General features: G+C 50.9%; 1 protein-coding gene across 1 annotated transcript; it reads left to right on the top strand.

The window, feature by feature from the left end:
• Positions 1–921: 921 nt before the first annotated feature.
• On the top strand, positions 922–14,789 carry ITGA2B (integrin, alpha 2b (platelet glycoprotein IIb of IIb/IIIa complex, antigen CD41)). Its single transcript, XM_006897883.1, has 30 exons — positions 922–1,109; positions 1,458–1,579; positions 1,666–1,763; positions 1,849–2,014; positions 2,192–2,241; positions 2,318–2,363; positions 2,453–2,581; positions 2,838–2,885; positions 3,060–3,103; positions 3,235–3,294; positions 3,428–3,480; positions 3,614–3,813; positions 7,461–7,643; positions 7,874–7,919; positions 8,027–8,131; positions 8,221–8,276; positions 8,359–8,510; positions 8,602–8,727; positions 9,129–9,196; positions 9,338–9,485; positions 10,796–10,888; positions 11,118–11,197; positions 11,495–11,575; positions 11,681–11,780; positions 11,866–12,018; positions 12,131–12,247; positions 12,836–12,949; positions 13,384–13,485; positions 13,676–13,792; positions 14,727–14,789. Exons 1-30 carry the CDS (start codon positions 922–924, stop codon positions 14,787–14,789), a joined length of 3,108 nt encoding a protein of 1,035 aa, XP_006897945.1.
• The last annotated feature ends 3,657 nt before the right edge of the window (positions 14,790–18,446 follow it).

Below are 18,446 nucleotides of genomic sequence, written 5' to 3' on the forward strand. Positions count from 1 at the left end.
GGGGAGAAGGGTGCAACAATGAATGAATGGAATCCCAAAATCTCTGTAGGTGTTCATTGAAATGAAAAATAAACAACCTAAATTTAAAAAAAAGAATCTTCCTTCCTACTGCTGGCTTGAAGCATTTGGGGAGGAGCCTCCCCATCAAGTCTTAATGTGTTCACATTTAACAAGAACTCTCACCTGAGCTAGGTTCCGCCTTCAACTGAATAGGTAGTGCATGATCTCAGAGCCTGTGAACCAGGATACTGTGGATTGATTTAACATTCTCTCCATTTGCTTGTTTTTAAGTCAAGATCCATTTACCAACCTTATTTCAACACTAGCTTAACTTACAGGGACACCATCAAGTCTTGCCCCAAGATAGATGAAGAGTGAGGAAGCTGCTGCTTCAGTAGGATTGGCACAGGCTACCCAAAGCCCTAGAAGGAAGTGACCAAGTACCTTATCCAAAAGGATACAGCAGCCCAAAGTCTTATCAAAAGGCAGCAGCTTCCCTTACCCCTATTTCTGGCTGAGTCAATGGCTAGCAGTACAGTCAGCTTTGAGGGACAAGGGAGAAAGAATTGTAGAACTATGGTCTACAGTTGAGGTGCGCTACCCCAAACAGGAAGCAGTGGTGACTTAATGTTAGAGTGGTGGTGGTGATGGAAAGAAGATTCCAGAGACTGGGAGAGACAGAACCAGCAGGACATGTGATGAACCGTTTTCTAGGAAAAGAGGCATTGTTGCAGTCATCGATAAGCCTCACCCCCTTTCCGACAGTTCTTGTGGGTGTGTGCAGAGGCTCTGTAGCCCTATGCTCTGCCCACTCATCAGGTTACTTTGGTCTTCAGTTTGATAAGATTTCCTGTGGTGGCAACTGAAGGGAAAAGGAAGGAGCTAGTCCATTCCTGCCTAGTAGGTTGTGGGAGAAGGAATATGGCCAGAACCTTGTGTCCACTGCGTGTCCTCTGGCTCCTGGGGTGGACACTGCTGTGCTTAGGACCCTTCGGTATCCTCCCAACCTGGGCATTGAACCTGGACTCAGTGCACATCACCACCTACACAGGCCCCAATGGCAGCCATTTTGGGTTTTCATTGGATTTCTACAAGGACAGCCGTGGAAGGTGAGCCGTACGGGAAGTTGGGGGTTGGAAGAAGAAACTTGGACCCTGTCACTGCTGCTGTGGGCCTTGAGTTTCTCATTTGTGATGGAGGTTGACAAGGATGATTTTTGAGGTCTGTTGAGGCTGAACTCTGGTTAGTAATATAGCTCAGGCTGGAGTGCCAACCAGGCTACACCAGGTTATAGCCCTAAGCTTCGTTCTTAACTCAGAATGTTATCTCCTCTGAGTTAGTTCCACTGCCCATAAAGTGAAGATGACGGTCTGAAATCGGGCGAGGAAAACTGGGCCAGGCGTCCTCTAGGCAGTGCTTGCATCGAGGGCCCACTGCGCTCACACAGCTCTCTGCAGCGTGGCGATCGTGGTGGGTGCCCCTCGGACCATGGGCCGCAGTCAGGAGGAGACCGGAGGTGTGTTTCTGTGTCCCTGGAGGACCGAGGGCGCTGAGTGCAGCTCGCTGTCCTTTGATCTCAGTGAGTCCTGGACAAGGGAGGGAAGAAGAGAGGATTCCCGAGGAAGCCTGAACCACTGAGCTTCAGCACCCTATTCTATCTTCCAGGGGATGAGACCCAAAGAGTGGACTACCAAACGTTCCAAACCTTCAAGGCCAGACAAGGATTGGGGGCTACAGTCGTCAGTTGGAGCGACAACATAGTGGTGTGGTCACGGGACAAGGGAGAGCAGGCGGGAGGCAGAGGTCCAGCCCCGTGTCATTCCCCTCTCTCCTATGCCCCTGCTCCAGGCCTGTGCCCCCTGGCAGCACTGGAATGTGGTAGAAAAGACCGATGAGGCCGAGAAGTCCCCAGTAGGTGGCTGTTTTTTGGCTCAGCTCCAAAGCAGCGGCCGTGTAGAATTCTCACCCTGCCGGGCCAACACCATGAGCCAAGTTTATGTCCTAATAGGCAACAGTAAGTTCCTCTCCTGCTGTCACGCCCACTTCCGTCTAGCCCCGCCCTTAACCTGGTCTCGTTCCGAACCCGCCCTGCCCCCTGCCTCGCCCCGCCACCGCCCTGCCCCGAGACCGCCCCGCCCTGCATCGCAGCGCGCAGGCGCTCGTTCGCACACCACGATCCCTGTGTTACCAGGTAGAGACAGGCGAGGCTGTGAAGCGGGTTTCAGCGCGGTGGTCAGCCAGGCAAGTAGGGAGCGTGAGAGGCAGGGGAACAGCCCTCAAGCAAGTCCTCGTCTCACCTCCGGGGCTTGCCTTTCAGGACGGAGAGCTGGTACTTGGAGCCCCCGGTGGCTACTACTTTTTAGGTATGCCCCCTTCCCTTCTATCAACTTCTCCCTTCTCGCGGGCGCCCTGCCCCAGAGAGACTCCCCTACACTCTGTTCCTCCGCTGTAGGCTTCCTGGTCCGGGCTCCAATTGCGAATATCATCTCGAGTTACCATCCAGGCACCCTCTTGTGGCACGTTCCCCATCAGCACTTCACCCACGACTTTACCCAAGAAGAGTTCTTGGACAGCTACCGGGGTAATCTTGGCAATGAGCTTCCAGGCTCCCCTAGCCTCTTCAGGGTCAGTGCCCACCTGCGCCGTCCACCCTGTTTGACTCCAAACCCGACGCCGCTGCCTCCTGCGCCAGCAGCGCCACCTGCAGGCTGCCCAGCCCCCTCACACCGGGCCTCCTGTCCCATCAGCCCAGGATAGGTTTTGGCCGGGAGTCCCCTACCTCGCTCCCCTTCCCTCCTTCCTCCTCTAGGAAATCCTAATTCGCACTGTATCCTCAGGGTACTCCCTGGCGTTGGGCGAGTTTGACGGGAATCCCAACACAACAGGCAAGAAATCCCGTCGGGGAGGCGGTGGAGCGGGGTGGATGGGATGTGAAGGGAAGGAAGCCCAAGTGGGAAGAAGCACTGCTCTGGACTCACCCTCCAGGATGCGACTTTGCGGGGTGGGGTGGGCGAAGGCGGCAGCCAGGCACCTCTTGTGATGCACCCGGCTTTCCCCAGAGTATGTCTTTGGCGCCCCCACCTGGAGTTGGACCCTGGGAGCGGTGAGTGCCCTCTAACTCTCATCCTAAAGGCCCCAGCTCGACAGTGCCCCCTAAAACACCTGCCCTCTTGTCACCCTGAGCTGATGCGGGCGTGGGCATGACACCTGCCCGTGGGCTCCTGCCTACCACAGGTGGAGATTTTGGACTCGAGATTCCATCCAAGACCGCTGCACCGGCTGCTTGGAGAGCAGGTAGGAGCTGCATCTCAGTGAAGATGGCAAAGTGTAGCAGATGGGACCTCTGATGTCACCTGATGTCTCAAAGCGATGTCTGAGGATGCTGTGTCTGGGGGTACAAGTTACAGTGTGCCTCGTTTTCCTGCAGGTGGCTTCCTATTTCGGGCATTCCGTGGCTGTCACTGACGTCAACGGGGATGGGTGAGGAGGGGGCATGTCACACCAGCTATTTGGGTCCTGGTCACCTGTCACCCTCCATGAGACCACCCAGGCTAAGTGGAAGGGTGAGGGTGGTTGAGTGTTTATCCTGACAGTTTTCACATAACACTCACAGGAGGCACGATCTGCTGATAGGAGCGCCCCTATACATGGACCACAAACTAGCCGAAGTGGGGCGTGTGTACTTGTTCCTGCAGCCCCGTCACCTTCACATGCTGGGCTCCCACAGCCTCCTGCTGACTGGCACCCAGCTCTACGGGCAATTTGGCTCCGCAATTGCTCCACTGGGCGACCTTGACCTGGATGGCTATAACGGTGAGGAACAGGGAGCACCACTCACTGCAGAGAGGTTAACAGTCACAGTCAGGAACTTGTATCTGAACTGAGAGTGTCAGGAGTCAGAAAGTGGAGTGATCCCATTGAAGAAGTGATGTAGAGACTGCTGCTGAGTGGCAAGCAGATTGGATAGTTAAGATCAATTAGGATTGTGCTTGCATTAATCCAGGCCAGGGATGGTGACAGATTTGGTGGTGGAGTTCAAAATGATGCTAATTCACAGGTTCTTAGGACTTGATTACTGAGGCCTGCTGAGTAGACTAAAGGAAGAAGATGGTGGGTGAAGGTGCCACTCACTGCCTCATGGAGCAGGTCTGGCCTACTACAGTGAGATCAAGCAACTCAGCTCTGGACCTGTGGGCTTTAGAAGGCTTGACTGGATACATTTTACAGAAATGCTCAGGGAACATCTGCGTGCAGCTTCCCCCATTTCCACAGCAGAAGACTGAGGCTTTAGAACTCACAACAGAGTCAGTCTGGGATGGGACAGAGGAGTGTCACATCGAGGTAGGAGAGATACTCCAAGAGCTGTTGGCCTAGACTCAAAAAGAAGAGGTACTGCAAGCAGGAGGGTAGAGGTTCCAGTGACTTCTGATGCTGCTGGAAAGAACTGGAGAAGTAGCCATGGACTTTTGCAAAAACATCATTGGTGACAGTGACAATAACTGTTTTAGGATGGGGTAGGGACAGAGGCCAGAATGCTATGGAGCAAGGTATGAGTGTGTGTGTGTGTGTGTGTGTGTGTGTGTGTGTGTGTGTGTGTGTGTATTTGCGCGCGCGTTCACGCTCATGTGTTTGTGAAGAATGGAGGTAAACCTTTCGATCAGTTTGTGAAAGACAAGGAAGGATAATGACTGAAATGAGAGGAGGGGCAAGAGAAGGTTGCAAGAACCTCAAGTAGAATGAAGTAGAATCTGGAGGAAAATGATCTTGTTGGGAGACAGAGGGAGGGGACAGTGCCTGCAAAGCCAAGGATAAGGAGTAGAACTCTTAGTCCCAATGACAGAAGTAAAAGAACGGCACGTACTTCAGGGTCTAGAGAAGAAGGGGGAAAGGAAGTGGATGTGGACTGTTAACACAAGAGTGACATGGTGACACCTGTGGCTTCTCCAAAGGCTGAGGAGATGTTAGACAGCCTTGTCTAACAAAGGAAGTGGGAGTTAGGATCTTGACAGAATGGAAAAGGCTCGAAATAGGTGCTGAGCAGACTGTGAGAGGGGAGACCAGGAACTTATGGTGCCCCGTCTGCTCTGTCTCTCACACAATTCTGAAACTAAAACTCCTTGCCACCAAGGCAGGATCGACTCATCCCTGACCCTCCAGCAGGTTTTTGGGAGGTTGTCAAGTGGGTGGGAGGTTGCCCATCTTTTACCTCAAGAGGTGCGTGTGGATTCAAACCACCAGGCAGGCTCTGCCTTTACCACACCACAACACCCTAGATATTGTTGTTGTTAATTTGCCATCAAGTTGTAACCAACTCAGAACTGACCCTCAGATGGGTTTTCTGAGGCCACTCAGAAAATTACATGGGAGGAAATTGCCCATTTTTCTCCCTCCAAGCAGCTAGTACATTCAAATTGTGAGCCTTCAGGGTTGGCAGTCCCACTCCTTACTACAGCTACCAGAGCTCAGACCACCAGAATTCCTTAAACAGCCCTAAGCAAGTGGATATTGCATTACCCCAGGCAGGGTCTAACCAGGCATGCCGAGGACTGGCATTGAGACACGAAGGCTAAGGATATGGCAAGGGTGGCTAAAGAGTCAGCATGAGGAAGCCAACAGACCGGAGGAGAGTGACAGCCAAGGGCTTGGGGGAGACATTGTGATCAGAAGTGGGCCATTTGGGTGAATTCTGCTATGTAGCTGGGTCAGAAAAGTATTTTTTTTTTAAATTTTATTTTGTTTTCTTGTTTGTGTGTGTGTACCGTCAAATCAGATCTGACTGGTACAGGAGGAAATTGTTCCTCCTTTTTCAGCAGAGCATCTGGTGGATTTGAACCGTGAACCACTGGGATTGCAGTGCAGCTTCTTGCCACTAGGCCACCAGAGCTCGCCAGAAAAGTATTTTTTAAACTGATATTTTATTGTAAAAGAACTTTTATTTATAAAGAACTTGGATTTCCGCTCATTCATTGTTGCATATTTTCCTCTGTGCCCCCCTCCCCCTGCCCCAGTTCACTGTTTTCTTTGGGAAAAAAAGTTCTTTCCTTTTTTATACAGTCTTCCCCCTGCCCAGACCACTTAACTATGCAGCTCTTATTCTGGACTCTTGTCATACCAATAATACCCAATTATATATTGCTTTACTACAGCTCTCTCCCTCATCTGTTTCAATGCCATATACATTATTTATCCCTTTTTTCCTTAGTTTTCCCCTAACTCACCTGTCAGTCTTGTTTTATAACAATGGCATCATGCCGTATTTGTCCCTTTGTGACTGAGATATTTCACTCAGCATAATGTCCTCCATAGTAACCCATTTTGTATAATATTTCATGAGTTCTTTGTTTTTCAGTGCTGCATAATATTTCATTTTGTGTGACTATACCACAGCTTCTCTATCCATTTGTTTGTTGATGGGCACTTGGGTTGTTTCCAACTCTTTGCTATTATGAACAAAGCAGCAATAAACCTGGGTGTACATATATCTGCTTGGGTGGCAGTTATGGTTTCTTTAGAGTATATCCCCAGTAGTGGAATTGCTGGGTCAAATGTTATTTCCATTTCCAACTTTTTGAGAAAATGCCATACTCCCTTCCATAGTGGTTGCACCATTTTACATTCCCACCAACAGTGAATAAGTTTCTCCACAGCCTCACCAGCATTTGTTGTTTGCTGCTCTGTTGAATTTTGCTATTTTCATTGAGGTGAGATGATATCTTATAGTTGTTTTGAGTAACTATTTAAAAAAAACCAAATCTGCACTATAAGCAAAGTCACAAGACAAAGGAATGTCAGTTGCAACACATATAACAAAGATTTTAATTCCTGTAATGTAAAAATAACTCTTATGCATTAATAAGATTGTAATGATTAAGTAATACCCTCTCAAATGAAGATTTAAAGGAGATCTTAAAAGTTATTCATGATGAAAAACCTGAGATGTGGCTCTGGACTTCCTTGGCAGAGGTGAAATGGGGTGAAGGTCCCTAGGGAAAGAAGTGCCTGTATTTAACAGATGTCTGTTATTTAATGGGAGTCCATGGATGGTGTTTGGCTATTGATGGAAAGGTTGGTGGTTTGAATCTGCCCAAAGACTTAGAAAGGTGGAGAGTCAGCGAAAGAGAAGCAGACTCTCAATGAGATGAATTGATGCAGTGACTGCAGCAATGGGCTCCAGGATGTCAGAGATGATGAGGATGCCACAGGGTAGGACGAGGTTCAGATCTGTTGTTAATAGGATCTCTATGAGTTGTACTTGACCCAATGACAATGCCTCACTTTCACATTAAATCACATGCTGTCAATATATTTAACTCACAATGTGGTGAGAGCTGTGATAGATTTTCTTACCTTCTACTCTGGCAGGCCTAATGTTCCTCCTCCATTGGAAAGCCCTGCTCGTCAGGCAGGCTGCCTGCTTGACACAAACTCTCACAGCTCTCCTTTCCTGATGTTCCTTCCAGATGTTGCAGTGGCTGCGCCCTACGGGGGTCCCAGCGGTCGGGGCCAGGTGCTGGTGTATCAGGGCCAGAGTGAGGGACTGAGCTCTCGCCCATCCCAGGTCCTGGACAGCCCCTTTCCTGAAGGCTCCGGCTTCGGTTTCGCCCTGAGAGGTGCCACGGACATTGATGACAATGGATACCCAGGTGCACCTGAACTACCTCCAGTTGTGCTCGAAGGGCTCATGGTCACTAGCTGGAAATGCTAAGAGACATTTAGAACTGGTACCCGCTGAGGGCTCTGACCCATTTGTTATGGGATGTCAGGCCAAACTCCCAAAGGAGAAGGTGGTGTGGGGGCATCTCTGGGAAGAAGAGGGAAGGACACTATACCCCTTCAGATTGCCAATCCTGATTCCTGTCCCTAACACCTGTAGACCTGCTGGTGGGAGCTTACGGGGCCAGCAAAGTGGCAGTATACAGGTGAGAACTGATCCCTGTGATGGGAAGGGGCGGCCCAGGATGTAGCAGCCAACACCACTGGGAAGGCCAGACCAGGAGGGACCATGGTGTCACTTGCATCCCACCAGAGCTCTGCCTGTAGTAAAGGCCAACGTCCAGCTGTTGATGCAAGATTTCCTGAACCCTGCTGTGAAGAACTGTACTCTTCCGCGGACCAGCACTGCAGTGAGCTGGTGAGGGGGCAGAGGGGCAGGAGCAGGGGCAGGCAGAACCCAGGTTTCGGCGGAGCCCCTGCCCCTGAGCGTTGCTGTCATCATTGCAGCTTTGACATCAAGCTGTGTGTGGGAGCCACCGGGCACAACATTCCCCAGAAGCTGCGTGAGTGGCAGGGCAGGGTGAGCAGGGTTCCCCTGGAGACTGGCTGGGGGGGCTCTGACCTTCTGCTCACTGGCTCTGCCAGGTGTGAACGCAGAGCTGCAGCTGGACCGGCAGAAGCCCCGCCAGGGCCGGCGCATGCTGTTCCTGGGCTCTGAGCAGGCGAGCACAACCCTGACCCTGGACCTGGGCGGGCAGCGCAGCCCCATCTGCCACACCACCAAAGCCTTCCTGCGGGTATGCCCAGGCCTGGAGGGTGGGCACTGTGCCCCGTGGGGTGTAGTCCCCACTGGCCACAGGAGGCCTGACTCTCGTCCCAATTCCCCAGGATGAGGCTGATTTCCGGGACAAGCTGAGCCCCATCGTGCTCAGTTTCGACTTGTCCCTGCAGCCTGAGGAGGCTGGATTGTCCCCTACTGTCGTGCTGCATGGAGACACCCATGTCCAGAAACAGGTTAGAGTAGACCGAGACAGGCCTGTGGGATGTGGGACCTCTACTAGAAAGCTTGCATGAGAGCTAACATGAGCCCCAAAACCTTGATGACACCTAGATTCTCTGATGACAACTTAACTCTAACGAAAGTCCCCAGATCTCAATATTCTTTATACCCCGATGTGAACTCCGAGTGTGGATGTGAACCCGTAAGCCTGGTGTCACCATCCATGCTTTGCCATCATTCCAAACCCTAATGTAATTCCCAGAGTCCAGCATTCTCTCCAGAATTCCTTTGCAACCTCAAGGGTTTTTATTTCCTAAACTCTGATGTGAATCTCAGCTCAGTATTGTTTTCCTAACGCTGCTGTGACTGTGAGCCTGGCCCGCAGCTCACCCACACACCTGGATGTGCCCCCTAGACCCGTATCATTCTGGACTGTGGGGAGGACGACCTGTGTGTGCCCCAGCTTGAGCTCGCTGCCAGCATGTGAGCAGACCCCCCACTACCCTGCCCTGGCCCTCTTTACACCAAAGATGCCCCCTTCCTCCCTGCTTCCTGCCGTCCTTAACTCTTCCCTCACCCCTCAGCCTGGACCATGCATCCAGGCTTCATGCTTGTCCCCCACAGGAGGGGCTCCCCACTCCTGATTGGGCCTGACAATGTGCTGGAGCTTCAGATGAACGCTACCAACAAAGGCGAGGGGGCATATGAGGCCGAGCTGGTCGTGCACCTGCCCCCGGGTGCCCACTACATGCGAGCCCTCAGCAACATTGAGGTGAGGTCCTGAACCCCTGGTGCCTTTGGAAGGCACTACCAAAGATGTGGGGAGTGAAAGAGCCTTAACTCTTATGCTTTGCTGTAAAAGCTAATTTCTACTGTATCATGTATTACTTTTTTTTTCATGTATTACATTTATATATATATTGAGTCCTGGGGGCTTAGTGCATCACATGTTGGGCTGCCAACCAGAAGGTCAGGGGGGTAAATCCCATTAATGGCTCCAAGGGAGAAAGATGAGGCCCCCTACTCTTGTACAAATGTTCAGCCTTGAAAACTCAGTGGAAGCTCTCTGTGAGTCAGAATCGACTTGGTGGTGGTGAGATGTGTGTGTCTTTGTTGTGCGTGGATGCCATCAGCTCAGCTCAGTCACCCTGTGTACCTCAGAAAGCAAGCCTGCCCATCCGCACAGTCTGCATCCTTACGCCCCCAGCTGCAGTCATGGTGACAATCCGTCTCAATGAGAGGTTCTTCCTCTTTTGCGCCGACCCCTGTCTTCTTCCAGGGACCAGCCTCTCCTGACAACATGACCAAAGTATGTGGGACCAGGTCTCACCAGCCTTGCTTCTGAGGAATATACATGTACATATATTTTTCCCACTTTGAGTCATTACAACCCTGGGTATGCCAGAGGAAAACTGGGCTCTCCGGTGCTTTCCGTTTTAACTTTTTATTGTGAATCATACAAAGGCTTACCGAACAGACCAGTTTATACGTGTTTGTAGTGTTTGTACGTGTGTGTGTGTGTGTGTGTGTGTGTGTGTGTGTTGCTATTGTTGTTTGCCATTGAGTCAGACTGACTCTAGCTGTCCCTCCGGCTGGTTTTCAGAGGCAGTAAATCGCATGGGAGGGGATTGCCTATCCTTCTTCCACGGAGGAGCTGGTGGATTCGAACTGCATGCCTTTGGGTGTATGTATTTAAATTGGAAGAGGAACATTTGCTAATAGCATACAGTTCAGAAACTATGATAGGAAACCAGAATAACTCAGAAACCAAATGCCAGCTCTGTTAACATTTGCTAACTTTCTCCTTATGCTTGTATGTATTTATATTTCATTTTGTTCATTCTGTTTAAAACAATGGGGTCATACTCCATGTCATGTGGTGTGGGTTTCATTTCCAAAACAAAAAATAATAAATTGCTACTGCTGTGACCGAAGGAGAATAAGACAGTCCTTGAGCTCTAACCCCAGGAGACCCCTCTCTTGCTCCCCAAGGATTTGAACCTTTGCAGACTTTCCAAGGGAGCATAAATACTTGTAAGATGTCCATAACCATCTCCTTTCTTGGAAATTGCCTCTTCGAAGGGGTTTGAAAGGCTCATCTGTAACCAGAAGAAAGAGAACAAGACCAAGGTGGTGCTGTGTGAGCTGGGCAACCCCATGAAGATGGACGCCCAGGTGAGGGTGGGGTTTGGGGCTGGATCTTTCCAGGGGCTTGTTGACAGATAGTCAAGTTTTAGGGATCAGGTTTTGGAGTCAGATCACTTTGAGTGATTGTCACACTCCCTGGTCGTTTGTTCTTGAGTGACTCCCACTCTGGGTGGGTTTCTGTGTAAGACAGATAATAATGGGGGCCTTGGAAGGGAGTGGGCATTGAGGCGATGACTTGGGCCCTCCTGTTTCCCAGATTGAAATCACGATGCTGGTGAGTGTGGGGAACCTAGAAGAGGCTGGGGAGTTTGTGTCCTTCCAGCTGCAGATCAGGAGGTACTGGACCGGGGTGCACCTCTCCCTACTATCCTTCCCCAAACTGACCCCGATGTGGAAACCCTCAGATGCTATCAGGACACAAGAGTCTTTTTGAAATGCCTGTTTTTCAGGTCCCCTTATTCCCTTTCTTCCTCGGAGACTTGTTTCTGAGTGTTGGCACCCTAGAGGAAGTTTTTTCTCTGGTCTAACTACAGTGTAGCATGCTGTTTGTAGAATTAACTAGCCCTGAACCCCTTGAAATTCTGCCCCAGGTTAGTGTCCCTCATCTTCCTCTCCTCACCCCCTCCCCTCCAGCAAGAATAGCCAGAATCCAAACAGCGAGATGGTGTTGCTGTCTGTGCCAATCATGGCAGAGGCCCACGTGGAACTGCGAGGGTGAGAGCCTCGGGGGGGCATGTGATGGCAAGCAGGGCCTGAGGTTCAGGGGGCCCTGGGAGAGCCATCGGGTGAGGCTCACACTGGGGGTTCGGGAACTCTCAGGAACTCCATTCCAGCCACCCTGGTGGTGGTGGCTGAAGAAGATGACGAGGAGGAGAAAAACTCAGACACCTTGGGCCCCAAAGTGCAGCATACCTATGAGGTGAGGAGACCCCTCTGGGCTCCAGACCAAGGTTGGGTGGGTCCTAGGAGCCCACCTGACATCCTGCCACCAACCCTGTCCCCAGCTCTACAACAGAGGCCCGGGGGCTGTCAGGGGCCTGCGTCTCAGCCTGTACATCCCCAGCCAGTCCCAGCCCTCTGACTTGCTCTACATCTTGGATGTGCAACCCCAGGGAGGACTCCAGTGCTCCCCACAGCCCTCCCCTAACCCCCTCAAGGTGAGAGCCATGGTGGAAGAAAGCTGTGGGGAGTCTCCTGACTGGCAACCAGATCACCTTGGGGAGTGGGAACTGGGCACACAAGGGCCTGACCACTCCTTTGCCTCCCCAGCTGGACTGGAGGCTGCCCACCCCCAGCCCATCCCCAGCTCGTCACAAGCGGGAGCGCAGACAGGCACCTGCACCAGGCAGGCAGCAGCCCTTGGAGCAGGAGGACCCAGTTCTAGTGGTGAGCAGGCTCTGATGTGTCCAGATGGGGCTTCCTTGGGGCCCAGGGGCAGAAGGAAGGGGGCAGGAGAGGGCCTCACAGGCAGCCTTGGGGCTGCTCCAAGTGCACAGCCTGAATGGTTCTGCATTTGTTAAAGTTTCCAGTGCATTTGAAGGGAGAAATGAATGAATTTATGTCCAAGCAGTGTTACAAGCCAAACCCTGACCAGCAAGCTGGGTTTCAATTCACAGGAACCTTACAAGACACAGTAGAACTGTCCAGTAGGGTTCCCAGGGCAGTGATGTCTATAGAAGCATACTGCCACTCCCGTGGAGAAGCTGGTGGGTTTGAACCTCAGACCTTTCAGTTAGTAGCCAAGCGGTTCCCCACTTCAGGACCCCTTAGGGCTTCAAAATTTCTAGATATTTAATGCTATGTGACCCACTTCTCTCCACCGTCTCCCAGCAAGGAAGGGGCTGTCAGTCACCTCATTCAGAGACAGTGTTTGAAGCTTGAATTAGGGGCCCTGAGGGGGCAGCCTGAGCTCCCTGGTCCCCTGGCCCTCTAGTTGGATTAGAAGTGTTGAAGACTGATAACGCGTCCCCCCAGGACTGCGAGTCAGCACCCTGTACTGTCGTGGAGTGTGAGCTGGAGGAGATGGAGCGCGGCCAGCGGGCCATGGTCACCATGCTGGCTGTCTCCCGGCTGCCCAGCCTCCGCCAGGTAGGGCAGGGCTCTGGGGAGGGCAGCGATGGGCGGGGCTTTGCAGCAATGGGTGGGGCTTGTCTGTGATGGGCGTGGCTTCCTGAGGTAGGGGCCTGGTTTGCTTTGCGTAAAGAGGGCCTTGGTAGGAGGGCCTGATTTTCTTTGAGTGGAGGTGAGATTAGCCCAGGAGGAGCTGGACTCCTCAGGCAGGAGGAAAGCATCAGAAATCTTGCATCCAGGAAGTCTGGGTGGACATAAATGAGCACTGGTGGCCTAGTGGCAAGAAGCTGCGCTGCCATGCCAAAGGCACGCATTTCGAAAGCTGCTCTGTGGAGAAGGATGGGTAATCTCTGCCTGTGCAATTAACTGCCTCTGAAAACCCTTGGATGGCCAGCTATGGGTCAGTTCCGACCCCACGTACACAACAACCAACCACCCTCCATCCTACCCAGAACCTATCTAATCAGTTTGTCCTGGAGTCCCATGCATGGTTCAACGTCTCCTCCCTTCCGTATGCGGTGCCTGTGCTCAGCCTCCCCAGCGGGGAAGCACATGTGAGTATCCGGAGCCCTGCAGGAAGGGCTTTGCACGGGGCAGTGCCCAGCCAGAGTGTGGGCAGGGCCTGGTCCGAGGGGATGAGTGGTACAGGTAGATGGCTTGTTTGAGAGTCAGCCCTCCATGGGTTCAAGTCTTGGCTTAGGAAGTGGTCACAAGAGCTGAGGAGGCCCTTGGGTTTGTTCCCAGGTGAACACTTACCTGGTTCGGGTGTTGGAAGATGAGGCCATTCCTATCTGGTGGATCCTGGTAGCCGTGCTTGGCGGTCTGCTGCTGCTCACACTCGTGGTCCTGGCCATGTGGAAGGTGAGGGAGTAGAGACCCTCGGGGGATGCCTTCTTGGGCTGCCCTCCTTCACAAGACAGTAAGGAGAGATGGTGGTCCGAGTGGGTGACCCAAGGCCCACCACACCACACATATCTTTACCATTAAAATGTCACTCTCCTAGGCATGCACTTCTGAGAGGGGTGGCACCTCAAACACTAAAACCTTTAGATCCTTCCTCCTTGAAAGAGAGAGGTGGAGCCCTGGTTAGGCTAACTTGCTGCTGTCCAGGCAATCTCCCTGGGAGAAAGATGTGCTGCCTTCTTGGAAAGGCTACAGCCTTAGAAGCACCATGGGACAGTCAGGTCCACTCTGTCCTGCAGGGTTGCTGGGAGTCTGGGTTTCTCCCTGAGAGGAAGAGCCCCAGGGCAGGAGTCCTGCCTTCAGGAACCCCAGCACTGCTAAGAAGAATAGGGTTCACATCCTCCCAGCTCTGACCTTCCCCCTGACTGGGCAGCAGACCTAAGTGTGATTTAGATCCTGCCTCTCCCTTCTGTGGGTCTGGGCTCACTGCTCCCTTCCATCTGGAACTCCCTCTAACACTGTTACGCACACTCAGGAGGTCTGTGCCCTGGGAGACCACAGTGCTTTTAGGGAAAACCACACAGTAAATTTTTTATAATCAGATACATATCACCATGTGCTAGAATCATGTACTTCACAATTCTATGGGAGAACAATTCTGTATGGAATTAAAATTCAAGGAGAAAAAGAACACATACCCTCTATACACACATGCAATTGCACACTCTTTCTAAAAGAGGAAACTGCCCTTTTGTGACTCTGTGGGGTCACGGTGTGTGCCAACCGAGTGGAGGGGGCACATCTTAAGGTCTGCTAGCACATCTTCCCCAGTGATGCTCTCGGGCCCAAGGATCAGCTCCACACCCTGACCCCCATCCCTGTTCCAAACCAGGTCGGCTTCTTCAAGCGGAACCGCCCTCCCCTAGAAGGGGAAGATGATGAGGAGGAAGAGTGACAATGCTCCCCACTCTGTCCCAGCAGGAAGGTTGGGGGTAGTGCACACTCTGCCCTTTTCTATCCACTGAGTGACCCCCAGCTCTGATCACCCACAAGCTGGAGCTGTTCCGTGGAGCCTCTGGGTGTCCTCCTACCTTACAGAGCTGTGCCACCTCCTCCCTGCTGTCTAATAAAGGAACTGAACCTTCCACCAGTGTGCTGCCTCCTTCTGGGGTCAGGGCGGGGACCAGGCCCTGAAACAGCCAGGGTGGGAGTTAGGGTTGATGGGAGTGTGAGAGGGAAGGTCTGAACCAGGGTTTTAAGTGCTGCCTCTGGGGAGTTAGGAAGTAGAGTGGAGAGGCCAGAAGTGTGAGAGGAATAAGGGACAAAGGGTGACAAAGTTCCCAGGTGAGGCTGGAGGCCTTGGGAGAACTGGAGAGTTTGAAGGAAGGGGAGATGGCATTAGGAGCTCTCGTGGCACAATATTTAAGTTCTCAATTGCAAGCTGAAAGGCTAATGGTTCAAACCCATCAGACACTCCATGGGATAAAAGACTGGTCCTATCATGATGGCAGCTTTTCAAATCCTAAGAGGCAGCTATGCTCTCTCCTGTAGTTGGAACTGACTCAAATGACAACCTAACAGCAATAACAAGGCTGGGTTTGGAGTGAGATTTGGGGAGGCTGGCTAAGCCCTTAGCCAAAGGAAGGCAGTGCCATACCAGGAGACGGAGAACAAAGATTGCTCTCAAGCCACCTGGTGGGGTCGCATCTTCCCACCAAGAACAAGAGACTTCAGTTAGGAGGAAGGGCACCAGGCATGGAGGCCTCAGAAGATCCAAGAGTAGAAAACAGCTCTCCAAGTGCTGTGCTTGGGATTAAGGGTAGAGGTGGAGGAGTCTGCCTGGGCTCCTGTGAAAGTTTTTGATCCATTTGTCAAAAAGATATTTACCCAGCACCTACCATATACTTGCCACTAGTCCAAGTGTGGACGTGGGGCAGTAAACAAAGCCCTTGTCCTCACGGAATTTACCTAAATGAGGGGTAGAGGATAAACCAATAAAGGAATGCCCCATTTGACCCAACAATTCCACTACTGGGAATATACTCTAAAGAAACCAGAACTGCCACCCAAGCAGATATATGCACACCCATGTTTATTGCTGCTTTGTTCAAAATAGCAGAGTTGGGAACAACCCAAGTGCCCATCAACAAACAAATGGATAGAGAAGCTGTGGTATATTCACACAGTGGAATATTATGCAGCACTGAAAAATAACTCATGAAATATTATACAAAATGGGTGACTATGGAGGACATTATGCTGAGTGAAATATCTCAATCACAAAAAGACAAATACAGCATAATGCCAGTGTTGTAAAATAGGACTGACATAGGGGTTGGGGAAAAACTAAGAAAAGCGGGTATAAATAATGTATATGGCATTGAAACAGATGAAGGAGAGAACTGTATAAAAGGAAAATACGATTAGGTATTATTGGCATGACAAGAGTCCAGAATAAGAGCTGCACAGTAAAATGATCTGGGGCGGCAGGGGCAGGGGGTGAAAACTGTATAAAATTAAAGAACTTTTTCCCAAAGAAAAAAGCGATCTGGGGCAGGGGGGAAAATGTACAATAGTGAAGGATTGGAAACCCAAGTTCTTAGTAAACTTTCATTAAAATCTCAATTTAAAAAAGGTATGTCAGGTCAGTCGTTGTAAAAGCTATGAGTAAGGGGAGAGAGAGAAGGCATGTGGGATGCTGGGGAGGGTGGTCAGGGGAAGTCTTTCTGATGAGGCAAGCAGAGACATGACCAAGTCATGCTAGGGATAAAGTGTTCCTGACAAAAGAGCCGTGCAAAGGCCCTGAGGTGAGAGCGGCCTTGGTATGAAGAGGGTTATGTGACTAGAGATGGGTAGGTGAAGGATCTAGAAGATGAGGTCAGAGAGCTGGCCCAACACCAAGCATGCAACAACACCCAATGGCCATAAGGAGAGGACTTAGGGCTTTGATGCTACTACACATTGTGCTGGAGGATGTCATTGATGAACGGATGACCTCACAAGAGCTGCTGGCATTAGATTTCACTCAAAGATAAAAGGTAAACTCTGAAAATAATAATAGAATAATTTTACATTGACGCATAGCAAGTTGTAGTTTGGTAATGGAACATTTAAGACTATTTACAAGACGCTGAATTTTAAATAAATAAACTAAAAACTGTGATCCTTGAACATCAGCCAAATCACTGCCCCTCCTCATCACTGTAATCACATGGCCCCTGATGACTTGTCTTGATTTTGCAAGGCATTTGTCATTTGTCGTTAAGAGAATGTGAGCTGGAGGGCAAAGACTCAGACGTAGACCTGAATCATTCTGATAAAGCTGAAGATGGCTATGAAGGTGTTTCAAAGCCGCCTGCCCTGGCCTCCTGGCATCGTTGTGACCCTCTGAATGGAGGCAGAGGAAGTAACTGCCCTGCAGATGGCTGGGAGGAAGCTCCAACACAATGGGTGACTGAAACAGATTCAAGGCAGCCTTGACAGATTGTAAAATTGGGTGGAAACCAAAAAGATGAATTTCACCAGGGAGAAGTATAAAGTCCTGTGTGGAGCTTCCAAAAAAATTGGTTATGTAAGAACAGAACTGAGAAATACAGTTAAATGGAAATTTCTGTTAAAAAGAAAAGAGATAATTTGACAATTTTGTCCAAAAGCTCGGCATGAAGTTCTCTTATGTCAGAAGACCCAGCCAGGGGATCCCGAAAGGCAGGAAGCCTGCTGTCCTCTGTAAGATCAAGCCTTTGTTCCAAGAATCCAGTCCCCTCATAGGCTTCAAAAGAAAGAGAAGGTGACCAGACAGGAAAGATTCGATGGCCATGCCAGAGGGGAGTGTTGATGACAACAAGAACTTAAAGAAGAGAACTGAACTGGGATGAGGCAAGCCTATCTTCAAATGTGGGGTTCAATGACTGACAAAACTGTGACTTGATGAAGCCAGAAGTAGTAGTGTCAATCGTCGATTCTCAGTGGGAGAGAAGGAAGCTTGGGTCGACTGGTGGAAGAACTTCCTAGACATGAGGACCGGCCAGTAATGGATGAGGTTACCTGAGTACACTCGTCGACCCCACCTCACCCTGGACCCGCAACATCTTCTGTGCGCTTCCTCAGGCCAGGCCTGTGTTCTTTGTATCATATTTCACTTAATGTTTTAAACAGCCCCATGAGGTGGGGATTATGAAGATCCTCACGCTTGAGAGAAAGAAGGCTTTGAGGACCTGATTGCCCACAGTTTAAACAAGAGGCAGGAAGGAGTTCGACAACAATCCAGGTCTGATTGCCAACCGCATGCAACCTCAACACTGCTCCGCAGCCCCCAACACAGTTGAGGACAGTGTGGAGAGTAGGAGGAGGTGGATCGAGTCCTTACACATTTTGAGGTACTTAGGAACCTCCTATCTCTGAGAGTGTGTTTTAAACGTTAGTCCTTCTTTCCCCTATCTCCACCCCAATTTTAGAGGCTCTTGGACCCTCAGAACCTCTATGATTCTAGCCTTCACACCACGTTCTCAGGTAGCGGGTGTTTGAGAGCTGAGCCGAGGTGGGGCGGGCAGTGCGGGGAGTAGAGGGCGGTGGGGTGGGCTGGAGGTTGGGGTGTTAGGGGCGGGAATGCCGG

Source organism: Elephantulus edwardii, unplaced genomic scaffold (assembly GCF_000299155.1).
Source record: "Elephantulus edwardii isolate Elephantulus edwardi_28Jun2011 unplaced genomic scaffold, EleEdw1.0 scaffold00216, whole genome shotgun sequence".
Classification (NCBI taxonomy): Eukaryota; Metazoa; Chordata; class Mammalia; order Macroscelidea; family Macroscelididae; genus Elephantulus; species Elephantulus edwardii.